Raw genomic sequence first — 14,809 nt, 5'->3', positions numbered from 1 at the left:
AAGTAAATTCACTTGATTTATTGTGCCTCCATGTATTTCTTCTGCGCAGGCTGCAGGGACCAGAGTCTATGCAATAACCAGCAGCTCTCTGTTTACACAGTGAGTTAGAAACCACATACATCTACAATCTGCAGACCAAATAACCTGCAGTCGAATTGCTTTTAGTCTCAGTAAGTACAAAAAATCTTTTTTTTTTATTCCTTTTTTGAATCATTGTCATCAATAAACACATAACACTACTTTTGCAATGTTCGTTGAGGTTATGCTCCTACATAATAAATCTGTTACCCTCCATGCAAACTGATGTAAAGCAGTACAACAGTAAAATTCAGTTATGCTCATTTTGACTAACTTAAGTTATCTACTCTGGATAGTGAATTCACTAACAAAAATTGTTTAGGGCTGTATGCACGTGTAGGTCCTTTACCAGCTGGGGTACTTTGACAACAATAAATTTTATGTTTGCGACCAATTTCCAGAGGAGAGACACGAGATGAAGCTGGTTAAAGCAGTCTTAGTGCTTGGTTCAACTTACTTAATGCCGTCATCTCAGCTCATGTCATACAGCCATTTCAGTTAATTTGGTACAGTCCTGCTCAGATTAAATCTTTTTAACGAAGTGCCTGATTTACTTTGCATATTGATGATGTCAGACGCTGTAAGCCAGTTGCTGCATCGCTTCAATTTTAATCAAAAAAGGCCGAAAAGTGCTTTAAACAGACCAACTTTACTAGAAAGCAAACAAAACAGATGATAAGCACCAAGAATACATTTATTTCATCATAGTATTGAACAGATACATTTATTGATAAAATAACATATGAAATTATGTATTTGTCTTTCTTGTTTCCCTGTTGTCATTCTTCTCCTTCTTCTTCTTCACATATTTGAGGCTTATTTGGATTGTTTTTGATCAGCCAGTCAGCAAGCCAAATCTATTCAAAATGAAAGTGCAGGATATTTAAGTGAGATGTTCAAAGCTCGATACCCACAAACACACATGGCAACAGTGATATTCAACAGCAATAAATAACTAGTTAATAAATAAATCCATCCACCTCCATCAAGTACTTACACAAGGATTGCGTGGCTTGTGCTTGCAGAGCTCAGTGAGTCCACGTAGCAGAGTTGGGTTTAGATACCTGTTCAGGTATTCTTCAGTTGCTACTCTTGAGGGAAAGGTCTCAATTACAGCTACAGAGAGAAAGCAAGAAGGGTACATTAACATAAGTGCTCAATACTACAATTTAATACAAACAACTGTATGTGTTTGCTTGTATTACTTACAGTTTGGAAACATGAATCTGATCTCCCTTTCAGACGCGTGAAATGACTCACTGCCATGAAGTGCGTTTTTCAGGTCAGAAGTGCCGTATTTTGCTCTAAGGCTGAGGAAAAAATACATGACATTCACGTAAATATCTCTTCCAGGGTGGTTATAAACCTTTAACCTTCTACATTAGGTAAAAAACTAAATCATTACACCAACTCATAGGATGACAGGTGTGGACCAGAGTCAGCTGAATACACACAGACCACAGATAATATTATGGGGGTACTCTATATGGTACAAAACCATATAGAGAATGTAATGCAAACTGTATGTTTGACCCAACATTATTTTAATATGTCCATCACACAGTACTCGCTGACAGATTGGTGCCGAGATACCACAGAAATATTCAAGTATTGTGACACCCTATCTCTGTGAGTTTGTGTTGTTGTGACTGCAGTGTTTTAAAAGGTTAGGTTGGATTCACCAAAGTCACACTATAACACAAACAAACTAACAGAACGAGGTGGTGCTACACCCGTAACTGTTCTGCAGGGTAAAATTACCGATTTTGTCTTTGGAGTTTGGTTGCTTTGAAGACAGCAATATTTAGCTTATATAATGGTGGTTTAGTAAAGTGGTGAAAACATTCTAAATATAGCAAACACTTAAACTGATGCAGTTTTTTTATGTGGACTATCTTGTCCACAGCAGTACATTTTTATAGCTTCTGTGCTGGTGCCTCTCTGCTTCTCCAAACTGGGGTCTAGTCGACTAGCATCTACTGTAGGTAATACACTGACAATTGATGAATATCTTGTGCAACCCCACTTCAGATCATCTGAACTATCCCTTAAGCACAGGAGTCAACCTGAATTAAAAAAGATGTTCAATACAACACTGTGTTTATTAAAACAAGATAATTCTACTCTAGGATTACACATATGCTTTGTTTTTTCTGTAGTTTTGTACTTAGCCTGTTTCCTTTCCTATTGTGATGTTTCTGTTGTGCAGAAAAAATAAATCAAAGGTGCATTGCTTTACACATTTAAATTCCTAACTTTTTTCAAATCCAGCCCTTTTAAAACAGTACTCAAACAGACCTGCCCTATATGTTCACACACTACATGGAACACCAACAGAACTTGTGGTAGGGATATTAATAGTATTTTTTAATATACTGAGGGTCTTTTTATTTGTGTCAATTTGTTTCGAAGCAGACATTTGATGTATTACCAGGAACTGAAATATCTAGCGTGATTTCATGGTTGAGAACAGGGGCCTGGTTTGTGTGTGTATGCCCTACTTTCCATCAGCCCTGCTAGGCAGTGATTCAGTCAAAATGCCCACCATTGTAATAGAATTTATATATAAAATAAACAACGTGTGCCATAGAAGGAACTGACAACAAATCAAAATGTCTGAATTATCATTTTGTAAGCTATCAGACTGACCACTCTGGATGAGTCTCCCTGGCTTTGATGCTGTTAGCGGGCCCGATGATGGACTTCCAGTGGGTGATGGCGTTGCTGCGGGCCAGTGTCATGGCAATGATGGGTCCAGAGCTCATGAAGGCAGTCAAACTAGGAAAGAAGAACTTTCCATACTGTTCGGCGTAGAAGTCACTGCACTGCTCTGGACTTAGTTGCAGCTTCCGCTTCTGTCGCAGGAATGAAGTAGAGGACATTTTAGTGAAATATGAACTGATGCTGGATTTTTGAGGTCAATATTTATCTTGAAGGGACAATTCACCCCAAAATCAAAAATCATATTTGTCCTCTGGCCTTTTGTGCTCTTTATCTATGCAGTTCACTGGTTTTCAAACATTTTCTGACCAAGGCACACTGAAGGGTGAGCCAAAATCTCAAGTTACATCTGTATTCATATCCATGCAAAATAACCCCTATAACCAACCTGACCAATTGAGGTCAAAAGGCGTTAATTAATCAGAGGCTTCAAATACATTTAGTATGTACAGTGGTGGAAAGAGTACTGAAAATCTGTTCTCAAGTGTAAGTACTTTACATAACTGAAATATTATTCAACTATAAGTACAAGTACTGATGTTAAAAATACTTAAATACTTTCAAAACCTGTGCCTGCTGCAACATTGTTTTTGTTGATTTCATCTGTATTTCAGTTTTCACTGGCTTGTTCAGCCTTCTTGGCCACAAAAATGTTGATGAAAGGTTTAGATATTAATTCAGTTTGTAGGCCTGCTCAGTAGTGAAAAGATTTGTAAGTATGATCCATTGCTTTATATTGTTTTTAATTTAAGTGACAAGCATTTTGATAAAGATACCATATGCATCGCTATTAAGAAAGTGTGATGATTACAAGTGTATTATCAGCGCTCTCTGCTGGACAAACTGTATACTAGTAAAACTGTTGATATATCTTTTCCATTTCTGTACTTTAATTTCTTCTTACATATCAGTCAAAATAAAGTATAAGCAGACAACAATTGCCTATATACAATCTGTGATATAGCAGCCAATAATATTAGCCATACTGATCACTTCACACAGTGGAAGAAACACATACACTTGATTTTTAGGGGCACCATATAATAAAGTAAGTAATTACCCAGACTTCTCTCAGAAATGATCAGTTTGGGCAACACCATCCTGATACAATACAGCACATCCTAAAGGTACTCAATGAAACTAAAAAAAGAAGAAAGGGTCAATACCATACTTGCCAACCTGTCCAATTTTCAAAATAAAAAGATTTCCTGTTTCCTCAGTGAAATTTTTAAAGGGGCATGCATTTCTTAAAATCTGCCATGCCAATTTTCTGATAGTGAAATGGGCAAAAATGAAATGAAAGAAACAAAACTGATGAATGTTATTTTATGTCAGAGATTTATTTAAATTTACACTAGGGACAAATTATTCTGTATTCTTCCCTGAGGATTAAAAGTGAAATCTAAATTATTCTGCATAAAATTCTGTTGTGGTGTACCTATTTTGTTATTTTCATTCTTTAAAAGTCACCAGAATGCATGACATGAAGTCCTGAAATTCATGTTTTGGTATCAAAATCCTTCCCATTTTTTGAGGTCTCAACGTTGGCAAGTGTGCTATTCTATGCTGCAGGCTTAGTGTCAGTCCTATTGGAGTTTATGGGAGTTACACTGTTTATCAGCTGTTTGGAGGCCAACTGGAAATAAACAAATGCACACATTTTACAAGAATCAGTCGGTATGTTATCCTCTGAAGAGTCCTCATGATTTTTGAAAGGAACTGATGCATCAAAGGTCATACAGTTTAGATATGTTGGGTTTGTGTGCTTCTCTCATAGGCTTCAATAGCAAAGCACAGAATGTTCTACAGACATGCAATGTCCATTCCTCTTTTTTAAAGTTTCCTTGAAGGTGCCAAGCATTACTGGTTTTTTTTTTAGTTTTCTTCAAAGGTACATTATGTAACCTAAACTTACATACAGACACGAATGCTTTTACGCCTACCGCTGTAGATTCCAAGGCATTTTAACCAACCTGCAGGATGACGAAACCCGACTTCAAGATAATGTCCTCAATCTCCCCAGCTTTGTGGACGGCATCAGGTTTGATAATCGCCAGAGTTCTTTCCACAAAAATACGACGTAAAGTTTGATCCATATTTCCGTCTGTGCTACACAAGCGTCTGTAGTCAACTGTTACTCTTTGTCGGTCCTGAAGTATAAAACACTAACGACCGACAGTGATTAGCTTAACATTACGCGTAGCTGATTTAGACTAGTTAGTAAATAGTTTATAAAAGCGGTTGTGCTACTTGCTCGATACAACTGCCCCACGTTCTGTTTGCTGTGGTTGCTAGGATACCATTACACGTCTACGGTAAGCCAAGCAGGACAATCGATATTAAGTACAAAACACTGGTCAAATCTCTTTCCGTTGCTCCATCTGAAATTTGACAAATTACACTTCATTCACTACCTGAATTCAAACATATCACCGGCTCTCCAGCTTTTATGTGTAGAAGATTAGAGCTGCAACTAAGGATTCACTTCATTGTCAACTGCTTGGTCTATAAAAACTCAAAATGTCCGATTACATTCTAAAATGTCTTGTTTTGTCCACAACCCAGAGATATTCAGTTTACCATCAAAGGACTAAAGAAATTGGTAATAATTGATTCATTATCAATTAACCATTGCAGCCCTATAGAATAATGAAAATCTTTACATTTTTGTTTAAAGTTTAAGTAGCAACAAAGTGAGGAAAAACTGAAGTTTATTACCAGGCTTGTTTTTAATAAACATATTTTCAATAAACCCATGAGACTGGCATTTTTTTTGTTTTTGGATTATTGCTTGCTTGAGGTTTGGAATGTACAGGTATTCCTACTAATGTTAAGCAACTTGAACTTAACAGAGTTTCAAAGGATAAAGTTCTTATTATCATAATAATTAAAGGAGAAAGTTGTTACTGTAATTAAACAAATTTTGTGATATAAAGTTTAAAAGAAAAAGTTCTTACTTTGAATACACCATCCACTGGTTTGTGTGAAAATGTTTAAAAGTACAATTTCAAACAAATAAAACACTGTATGCATTATAACTGATCAGTGTTGACACCAAGATGGCACACATGTTCCTTTTAAACAGTCTTTTATTCAAAGTTGCTTCCAAGACAAGTTCTTATCGGGTTCCAATGGTGACCTGCCACACTCTGATCAGGTTGTCAGTGTAGCCAGCAAACAGGGTCTGTAAAGAAAGAGGGGCAGACAAACACAAATCACTCAAATTCTGTTATTTACAGTCCCATAGTTTGTCAATGAATATTCAAATAAACTCGTTTTAGTGCCCCTCATATTTGCAGGACTGTCATCATTGGACATCAGAGTTAAAAGTGAATGGGTATAATCATCGGGGTTGAACACTAAAACCCATGAGCTGTTGGGATAACGAAGATGTGTGTACTGAAAGGTACAAGAGAGTGGAGTGTGTTGTACCTGTCCATCAGCAGACCATGCCAGGGAAGTGCACTGTGGGGGTTCAGCCTTGCTGTTTGTGCTGATCACTTCCTGTCTCAGCTCATCCACAATGATCTTGCCCTCCAGATCCTACATGAAGAGGAAGAAAACACCAATGCAATCATTAACTGCTTGGGAATAGCACAGGGTCAATCTCACAAGTCGATGCACCCAAAGTTACAACAAATTGGTCTAGATAAAAGCTCAGAAACAGCCTCTTTATCATCAAATAATACAGTTGGCATTCAAGGTTTCATCACTGCTGTTGCAGCACTGTAGCTTTAATGCACCATGATAAGATATTTGAGAAGATGATGAGGTCTTTTACCCAGATCTTGATACTGGGCCCAGTGGCGGCACACAGCCAGTAACGGTTGGGGCTGAAGCAGAGGGCATTAATGGTGTCACCGCTGTCCAGGGTGTAGAGGTGCTTGCCTTCATTCAGGTCCCACAGCATGGCCTGACCGTCCTGGACAAAGAGAGAAAATACATGATGCTTAACTGCTAAAAACTAAGGAGCTTGTTCCATAATTATTTTATACAAATCCACAACAACCTTTTAAGAGCAGGTAAGACTCAGAAACAGCCTCTTTATCATCAATGTTACACAGATGCTTTAAAGTTTCCATCATTGCTGAAACCTGCAAGCTGGACTGAGGAAAGAAAACTGAAACTCTTCTCTACCAGCATAGTAAAAGCTTTTCATACCCTTCCACCAGATGCACACAGGGAGCCATCAGGTGACACGGTCACTGTGTTCAGGAAACCAGTATGGCCAATGTGGTTGGTCTTCAGCTTGCAGTTGGCCAGGTTCCACACCTTGAAGCAAAGGACATTACATCACATTACATACATTAAATAGCTATTTTTATAGTTATACTTGCCACCATTAACACAAGCACTCATCAGTGAAGAGGTCAGGTAATACATGCATTTTTTTTCATTCAAGTTGCTTAATGACTACAGAGTTTGTGGGACAAAGGACAACATACCTTGACCATCTTGTCCCAGCCACAGGAGACAATGATGGGGTTACTGCTGTTGGGGGAGAAGCGCACACAAGATGCCCACTCAGAATGGCCCTCATCCTGCAAAAGGAAGAGGTACATGTATTCTCAATGCAAGATTCTCTTGTTATCCAACATCTGTGATTTGTCTTTTAACCACAGATGAAATCATTATGATCTATAAATCTAACAAGCAAGGTGAGAAAACAAGGTGTCTAATAGTCAACCGTTTTATTTGGCTGCTTGTAAGCAACATAAAATCTTAAATATACACAGGTTAAAACAACCAGGGTCGCTGCATCATTTGTTCAATGATACTGAGGGATAGCAATGTTGTAGAAAGCTTGGCATCAATTTGAAGTGTGAACTTGAGAAAACGGGCAATTTGGTTTTTCAACTAGTTGCCTTCCGATGCAAAGTAGCGCACAGTGTTATCTAGCACTTAAATCTAGTTTCACTGACTGACAAAAACTGCCTGCTAATCACAAGACAACATGAGTCAGCAGCTCACCTGGATGGTGTACTTGCAGACTCCAAGAGTGTTCCAGAGCTTGATGGTCTTGTCCCTGGAGCCAGACACAATCTGGCGGTTATCAGCAGAGAAGGCCACGCTCAAAACATCCTTAGAGTGTCCGACAAATTGCCGGGTGGTGACACCACTGGGGGGAGAGAACAAGAAAATGAAGTTAAACATTTCAGGCAATCAAATCAGTTGTATATGTGAAGACACCCTACCATAAGCATTCCAGTGTCTCTACAGCTACACCTATATAAAACAGCTACAAACAGATTTAGTAGTTTTGACAACTGTATGATAACCAATTTTATGTGTTTACACTTTGAAAGTTAACACCGGAGAATGTAATCATTTGGGTGAAGCCCTTACCCTACTACATTGCCAACTATTTTGATAACCGGTCAATCGGTCTGAGTCACTTAATAAAGAAAGACATCTTTAAACCCTGATTTCAGCTTTTCAATGCAAATATTTTCTGTTTTCTTTGATCCTCTTACATTAAACTTGATCTCTTTGTGCTGTTCCCATTTGAGGAAATCACCTTGGGTTTTGGGAAACCGTGTTCACCATTTTCTGACATTTTTGGGACCAAACAATTAATCAATGGTAAACATCAATAGATTGCTCAATAGGGAAAATAATCTTCAGTTACTGTCCTGGCATACTGGCACCATCCTTGAAACATAACCAACCAAGGTTTTTTTCCCTGTTTCAAACTACTTTCTAAATGGCGCAGTGAGCTTAGAGCTGTGGATGCACAGTTCAGTAAAAGTGGATGCAAAAACTGACAGACTGACAATAGGGATAAGGCACATACTACAAGCAAGACAAGCAAATGATACAAATCATGACATTATTCTGGTTTACCAGAAACATGGAAAATAATTCATCTTGTGTGATGTCCATGGTTTGTGATCTGCTGTTGGTGCATATGAGAGTGTGAGAGCATGCTTTATTTGTTTAGGCTGCATTTTTATGATTGTTGAACTTCTCTATAAGTTGAGTGAAAGCTAAGGGGGAAAAAAAATTATAGATGTGCTTCATGTGCATTATGGCCAATTATAAAGATGAACTTATTCTGTTCTCAGGAAATTCATTTTATTTTTAAAAAGCTTAAAAAGGTACAGTAAGCAAATCTGGAGAAACATTGTGGACTGCTGATTCTCAATCCCAGGTTGTCACATACTGATAGTTTGGGTTGGCTGCTGAGTCCCAAAGCTTTGGTATTTGATGGTAATGGGACTCAATCTGACTCCACAATCTTACTGTGACTGCCCAAAGTCTCCTGACACAGGATAGATTTTCTACAGTCTGACAACAGAAGCAAAAGGAGGTGCAGAAGTCTAGTTCTTGAACCACTTGAATTAGAATATGATTTTTTTTTTTGCCATGTCAGCCCAAAAATAAACTGCACAGGTTTAACATAGAAGAATTTTCACAACTCTTAACTGAAATGACTTAATCGGAGATATTGTTTTGTAACAACATTTCAACATTTAGGTAGAGATGCACAGTTATTAGAATGTATCATTAAAACGATTTAACATAAAAAATGGCCAGACTGCCCAACCCTGATGAAAGTCAAACAACTTGGGCTGGGTTTGTTTCAGATTTTACCAATTGATGGTGTGGAGAAAGCCCTGATTAAACTCAGCTATGAGAGTCACAATTAAGTGACACCGATATGACCATGAATACTTTTGTTAACCCTTAGATTGACAAGTTATTTGATTCCTGTTGCTAAGTTACACAAGCAGTTAAATCTATTTGCACTCTTTCTCTGGGCTCTTTCATTTCCTGCAGCACTTAGAGTAAACCTTTACCTCTGCAGGGCTTCTGCATATTTCAACGAGTTAATCCTTAGATTTTAAGTCATTTAAGGGAAAGTTAGAGTCACTGAACTACAGCATTCAACTGAACATGACACAAAACTGTGTGTAACCCAAGAAACAAACCACCTACAGCAGACAGCTTTCAACCCTGAACCCAAACATCTGATCAGTGCTGATGAGGTCCATTCCCTGCACTTACTTGGTGAGGTCCCACAGGCGGAGGGTAGAATCCCAGGCACCGGACAGGGCAAACTGTCCATCTGAAGAGATGACAACATCACTTACAAAGTGAGAGTGGCCCTTCAGGGAGCGCTGGGGGATGCCATAGTTGGTTTCATCACGGGTCAGCTTCCACATGATGATGGACTTGTCTGAAACAAACACACAGGGTTTATTAATGTGCATAATATCCAACATTTCATAAAAAAAACAATTCCCAATCATCACTTATGACCCACTTGATGTGTGATGGTGGCTGTCTCTGCAGAGACCCTACTCTGTTTCCGTTTCCTTACTTTCTCATTTTGCTGCACTCTGGACACTTTATCAAGCCAGCATGTCTATTTGATGACCTTGCAACTAGACTGAAGACTAACCCATCTTTCTGGTGCACTTTTGAACAGCTTGGGACAAGTCCTTTTGAATCTACCTTAAACTCAAAAGCTATATTTCAATCAAGACATAGACGATCCATGAGACATTAGCATTGATGCATTTCAAAAGGATAGCTGCCAAACAGTCAGCAGACTCACTCTATGAAGGTTAGAAGTAGAGGGTTTCCGGATCCACACATTTGTGCATATAACTACACTTGTTACACCTATGAATGTTACTACACGTGTCACAGATGCAGTGTGGGTATCTAAGGTTGAATTACAGATGACGCCAAAGTGTGTTAGCTTAGCTAGCTTGGCTAGCTGGCCGTTATCTTTCTCGTAAGTTCTTGTAGTTTCTGTCCGTGTAAAAACTGTACAATAAGATTTCGTGTCTACACGTCTGTTTAGACCTCTTTCACGTTTCACTCTCAGCAGCAACGTTGTTAATCTGAAGTTAAGAGAGGCGAACCGACTAGCTAACTAATGCTATACACCGCAGCCATGTTGGCAGAGCCGGCGGGGAAGGCTCACCTCGGGACGCCGACAGAATCATGTCGGGATATTGGGGCGTAGTGGCGATCTGGGTGACCCATCCACTGTGGCCCTTCAGGGTCCCCCTCACTGTCATCTGCTCGGTCATTTTGGCGAGGTTCGGTGGTGCCTTTTACAAGGATGGATTCGGATTTCTCGGAGGTCCGGGAAAACCTACGTCCTCATAGCATCTGGGCACAGAGGAAAAGGAAGTTCAGACCCGGATGCAAAAACTATGAGGGGGTGAGCAACCCGCGGAGGATTCTGGGAAATGTGGACTGCACACTTTTACCGTTGCTGTAAAGAAATATATAAGGACAACATCAGCGCCAGGGGGATTTTTTTTTTTATGGAAAACAAACAGAATAAATAAATGTTTTTTGCAGTTTCCTTACTTTTTATTTAAAATTGTTGTAATGTACTGTTTCGTTTCATTTTTCAATACAAAAATAAAGGCTAAATTTTGAGTATATGATATAACTTTGCCAGATAATCATCAAATTGAATAAATACAATTATTTAAGTTTTTTACTACTATTGCCATTCTGGATACCAAACAGTACAAAGGGAAAATTCAGAGTCAGAGTTAATTCTGTTTTTTCCCCAAATTACTTACTGATATAGTACAACAATAATAATAATAATAATAACAACAACAACAACAACAACAACAATAATAATAATAATAATAATAAAAGGCTAATGTTATATTCAAGATAGTGCAGCAACTGAGTGAGTGGCAGCAATATCAGACAAAGAGGAAAATTACTGGAAAACATTAAATAATAGGCTTAATTTTGCAGCATGTAGTAGCGTATAATTTTAGATATGCAGCAAATATGAACACCATTGGTGTTTGAAATAATTTGCCAAAATAAGTACATTATTATTTCCAAAATGAGTTAAGAATTAGAATATTTTAATTATTCTAAGTTACCCAATACTGAAAAACGAAATACCAAATGAAATACCAAAATGTTACCAGTTAATGTACAAAGGAGGAACAATGCTCTATGCTTTCAGTAAATCATAGAGAGTAAAAATATTCAAGTTAAACCTGTGATGTATAAGTCATTACATAGGCAAAACTCATTGATCATTTTTTTTTTTTTTTTTTTTTTTTTTACCTCCAACAGAATTAGAAAAGAGAGGTAACTGGTTCTTAATCTTAACTGTAAAATTGCTGGTGTATTCTCAGAACATATATTTCCTTTTCATCTGTGATGGCTAACAAAATAAAGAAAGGCTAGTTCTTAACAATTTATTATTGCATTTTTTTTTCTAAAAAGCTATACATCCATTAAGTCTCTTGTGGAATAACCACAGCATGCCTTTGATTAAATGAATCATTGCTTGTGTGATTGTCTTATTTACTGTGTTGAGTTGCCCATTAGTACAAACAAGATACATTTTCCAATATAATAATTAATAATATAATACTTACAGTATATTCAATGAATAGGCTGAATAGATAAGTCTAGATGAACTCTCTATCTAGTGAGTAAAATGCATCCAAAAATGGATAAATCTTGCTGAAGTCACTATTAATGACTTTGTATTTTCTTTTTGAATTGTACTAATGGAGAGATTTCTCTAAAATTCATCCAAATATATATAAAAGCAGATTTTTCTTGACTGTAAAACGGAAAATGGGGGAAATATTTTATGATAAATCATGTATTTTTACCTGCTAAATACCACATACACGAATGGAATTTCAGTGATTATAACCCATTCATTCCTGCTATGAAATTAACTCAAAGAATATCCTATGAGAATGTCATAAATCACTCAAGAAGCTCTAAAGCAATGAAGATGTTTCAAAGAAAGTTAATTCCTAATTATCTTTATCATTTATCAGTGATGTCAGTAATTTTTCAAATAGAAAGGTCAGACATCTGCTGGTTCCAGTTTCTTTCACGTAAGGATTTACTGCTTTTCTTTTTTAAATGAAGAGTCTTTGGACATGACCTACACGACAGCCATATTGATATGAAAAAGTCACACACGTGTTACTCATGATACTAATTAAGGTCTCCCAGAATGTTTCCCTGTTCCCACCAGTAGAAAGCTTCAAAATTATCATTGAATGTTGTATTTTAACATTTTGTAAGGCTGATATTGAATATTTTAATATTGTAATTTTTCCAGATTTTTGTTCTGTAATGGTTGTGCTGGAAAAAAGTTTCTAAAATTCTTGAGATAAATTAATGGAGAATTAAATAAAAACATGTACTAATGTTTTATTTAAGTAATCTTACCTTCTGACATTTTTAGTTCAGATGCATGCAATATAGATGTGAAACAATCAATGAAACAAACAATGGTCAATGACTGTACAAAAATGTGGCACTAATTTAATAATCACAAACACTGAACCACAAACATATTTGTTCTTTGAGATGAAATCCCGAGTTGCTGTAGACAATTAAAGCAGATGTTAATGTTGTATGTCTTTGTTCCGGTGTTTCCTTCCACATGGACCTACTGCAACCAATCATGTAACCGGTTGTTTTGTCTTAGAAACAATGAGCCCTTTCAGCTGTAACAATGGAAGACATGTGAGAATGATTTCTGAAAATGTTTCAATATTTGTTTGTTAATGATTTGTAAAATTAAGAGCACACTTTACTGGCTTAATGGGTAACAAACACACCATCTGGCCTTCTTATGGGCATATTTGAGTCAGATGGTCCAAAGGAACACTGATTCCACCATCAGCACTATTTGGACGACATAACAGTTTTAAAATCTCAGCTCAGAACGCAGCTTATATGACACACGCTGAGGAATTCATTGTGTAATTTAACTACATTTTCTATCAACACTGACCGGACATCTATGTGAACAGTGCTGAATTTTCCCTGTAATCATGACAAGGTGTGCATGAAGCTGTGCTAACTGATGTGATGCAGCCTCACAGCTTCATTGGAGGCCTGCTATTGGCTCATGCAGTGCTTGAGGAAAGGCACTGTGGGTCGACACCATTGTAATCCTTATCTTTAAGCAGAATCACATAAAATTTGTAAAAATTACATCTACTTATTATTGCAAACTTTTAAGTTGTTCTCTCTACTAAGCTATAGTTTATGACCATTCTTGTTCTTCAAAGTTTTGGCAGTAGCTCAGTCTGTGTGGACTTTGCTTGGGATCTGGACGGTGGATGATTTAAGTCCAGCAAGGATCACAACTATGACTATGTGTCACTCACACCCCAGTGTGTGTAAGAAAAATATATTTCCCCAATGTGGAATTATTGAAGGACATTCTTCAAGAAAACAGGATGCAGCGCTACGTAGCCTTGCCCAACATGCTGTGCCTCTTAATGGTAAGTACAATATTAAAGTTCCTTGTAATGGCTTTAAATCTTTTTATCTATTGTTGGTTGTTTTGTTAAATTGAGTTTTATCCTCTTTTCTGGTTAATTCTCATAAGAACACACTGAGAAAGGTCATTGTTTATTTATTATTGATAATCAATAACAATTAATCATGTAGCCCAAATATATTATTTAATTAAATTCAATTTTTGGTGTTATATTAGTGTCAAATGAATGAAACTAAATAATTTTACACGATTATGATTTAATGGACACACACACAAAAAAAAACCTTAACACTGGAGAGTTTATTTCAGTCTACATGTTTAGTTGACCAGATTTCATGTTATACATTTTTAGACAAGTAATTACAAAAATAGCTTAATTCTTTTACAACCAAATACACAACCAAAGAAAAACATTCTCACAAAGTCAAGCTAATACTGTGATATATGACTTGCTAAAACACCAAACTGCATTCAGACATTGTGCCATTTACTGACTTCCTTAAAACTGAAACTGATAGAATCTGCAAAAGAAATAAACACATATAATAATGTTAAGTGACAGATAACCATCAGCTTCCAGTGAAATAATGCTAAGAACTGTGTGGTTTACAGTTAAAATCATCCCGCTTTCAATAAAGTTTCTCGCTCAGCATAAATTTTTATCATTCTGAAATAAAGTTTGTATGTCAGCTCTTCTACTTAAGCTTAATGATATGCAACTCATGCAGACTTTTGTTTTAACTTTAT

At 37.0% G+C, this 14,809-nt stretch overlaps 2 protein-coding genes across 2 annotated transcripts; both read right to left on the bottom strand.

The window, feature by feature from the left end:
• Positions 1-766: 766 nt before the first annotated feature.
• On the bottom strand, positions 767-5,782 carry nme5 (NME/NM23 family member 5). Its single transcript, XM_084719307.1, has 5 exons — positions 4,773-5,782; positions 2,728-2,933; positions 1,288-1,388; positions 1,076-1,194; positions 767-935 (listed from the first exon to the last, which is right to left on the bottom strand). The coding sequence occupies exons 1-5, from the start codon at positions 4,893-4,895 to the stop codon at positions 858-860; spliced, it is 627 nt and encodes a 208-aa protein (XP_084575433.1). The 5' UTR covers positions 4,896-5,782; the 3' UTR covers positions 767-857.
• An 88-nt stretch (positions 5,783-5,870) lies between these two features.
• Positions 5,871-10,951, bottom strand: rack1 (receptor for activated C kinase 1). Its single transcript, XM_084719306.1, has 8 exons — positions 10,736-10,951; positions 9,808-9,979; positions 7,771-7,918; positions 7,245-7,340; positions 6,961-7,071; positions 6,581-6,721; positions 6,232-6,342; positions 5,871-5,983 (listed from the first exon to the last, which is right to left on the bottom strand). The coding sequence occupies exons 1-8, from the start codon at positions 10,842-10,844 to the stop codon at positions 5,918-5,920; spliced, it is 954 nt and encodes a 317-aa protein (XP_084575432.1). The 5' UTR covers positions 10,845-10,951; the 3' UTR covers positions 5,871-5,917.
• Between the last annotated feature and the right edge of the window lie 3,858 nt (positions 10,952-14,809).

This window comes from Lutjanus erythropterus, chromosome 5 (assembly GCF_056507025.1).
Source record: "Lutjanus erythropterus isolate fLutEry1 chromosome 5, fLutEry1.hap2, whole genome shotgun sequence".
NCBI lineage: Eukaryota > Metazoa > Chordata > Actinopteri > Lutjaniformes > Lutjanidae > Lutjanus > Lutjanus erythropterus.
This window is presented reverse-complemented; position numbering and strand designations above follow the sequence as displayed.

What these genes read in the sequence shown, in the direction of transcription:
- nme5 (XM_084719307.1), bottom strand. Translation starts at nt 4,895, where the DNA reads ATGGATCAAACTTTACGTCGTATTTTTGTGGAAAGAACTCTGGCGATT. An exon ending in CGGGTTTCGTCATCCTGCAG is followed by an intron (nt 2,934 to 4,772) that starts GTTGGTTAAAAT and finishes TTCCTGCGACAG; the next exon opens with AAGCGGAAGCTGCAACTAAG. An exon ending in ACAAGCCACGCAATCCTTGT is followed by an intron (nt 936 to 1,075) that starts GTAAGTACTTGA and finishes CATTTTGAATAG; the next exon opens with ATTTGGCTTGCTGACTGGCT.
- rack1 (XM_084719306.1), bottom strand. Translation starts at nt 10,844, where the DNA reads ATGACCGAGCAGATGACAGTGAGGGGGACCCTGAAGGGCCACAGTGGA. An exon ending in TCTGCAAGTACACCATCCAG is followed by an intron (nt 7,341 to 7,770) that starts GTGAGCTGCTGA and finishes TTCCTTTTGCAG; the next exon opens with GATGAGGGCCATTCTGAGTG. An exon ending in GGCCCAGTATCAAGATCTGG is followed by an intron (nt 6,343 to 6,580) that starts GTAAAAGACCTC and finishes CTCTTCATGTAG; the next exon opens with GATCTGGAGGGCAAGATCAT.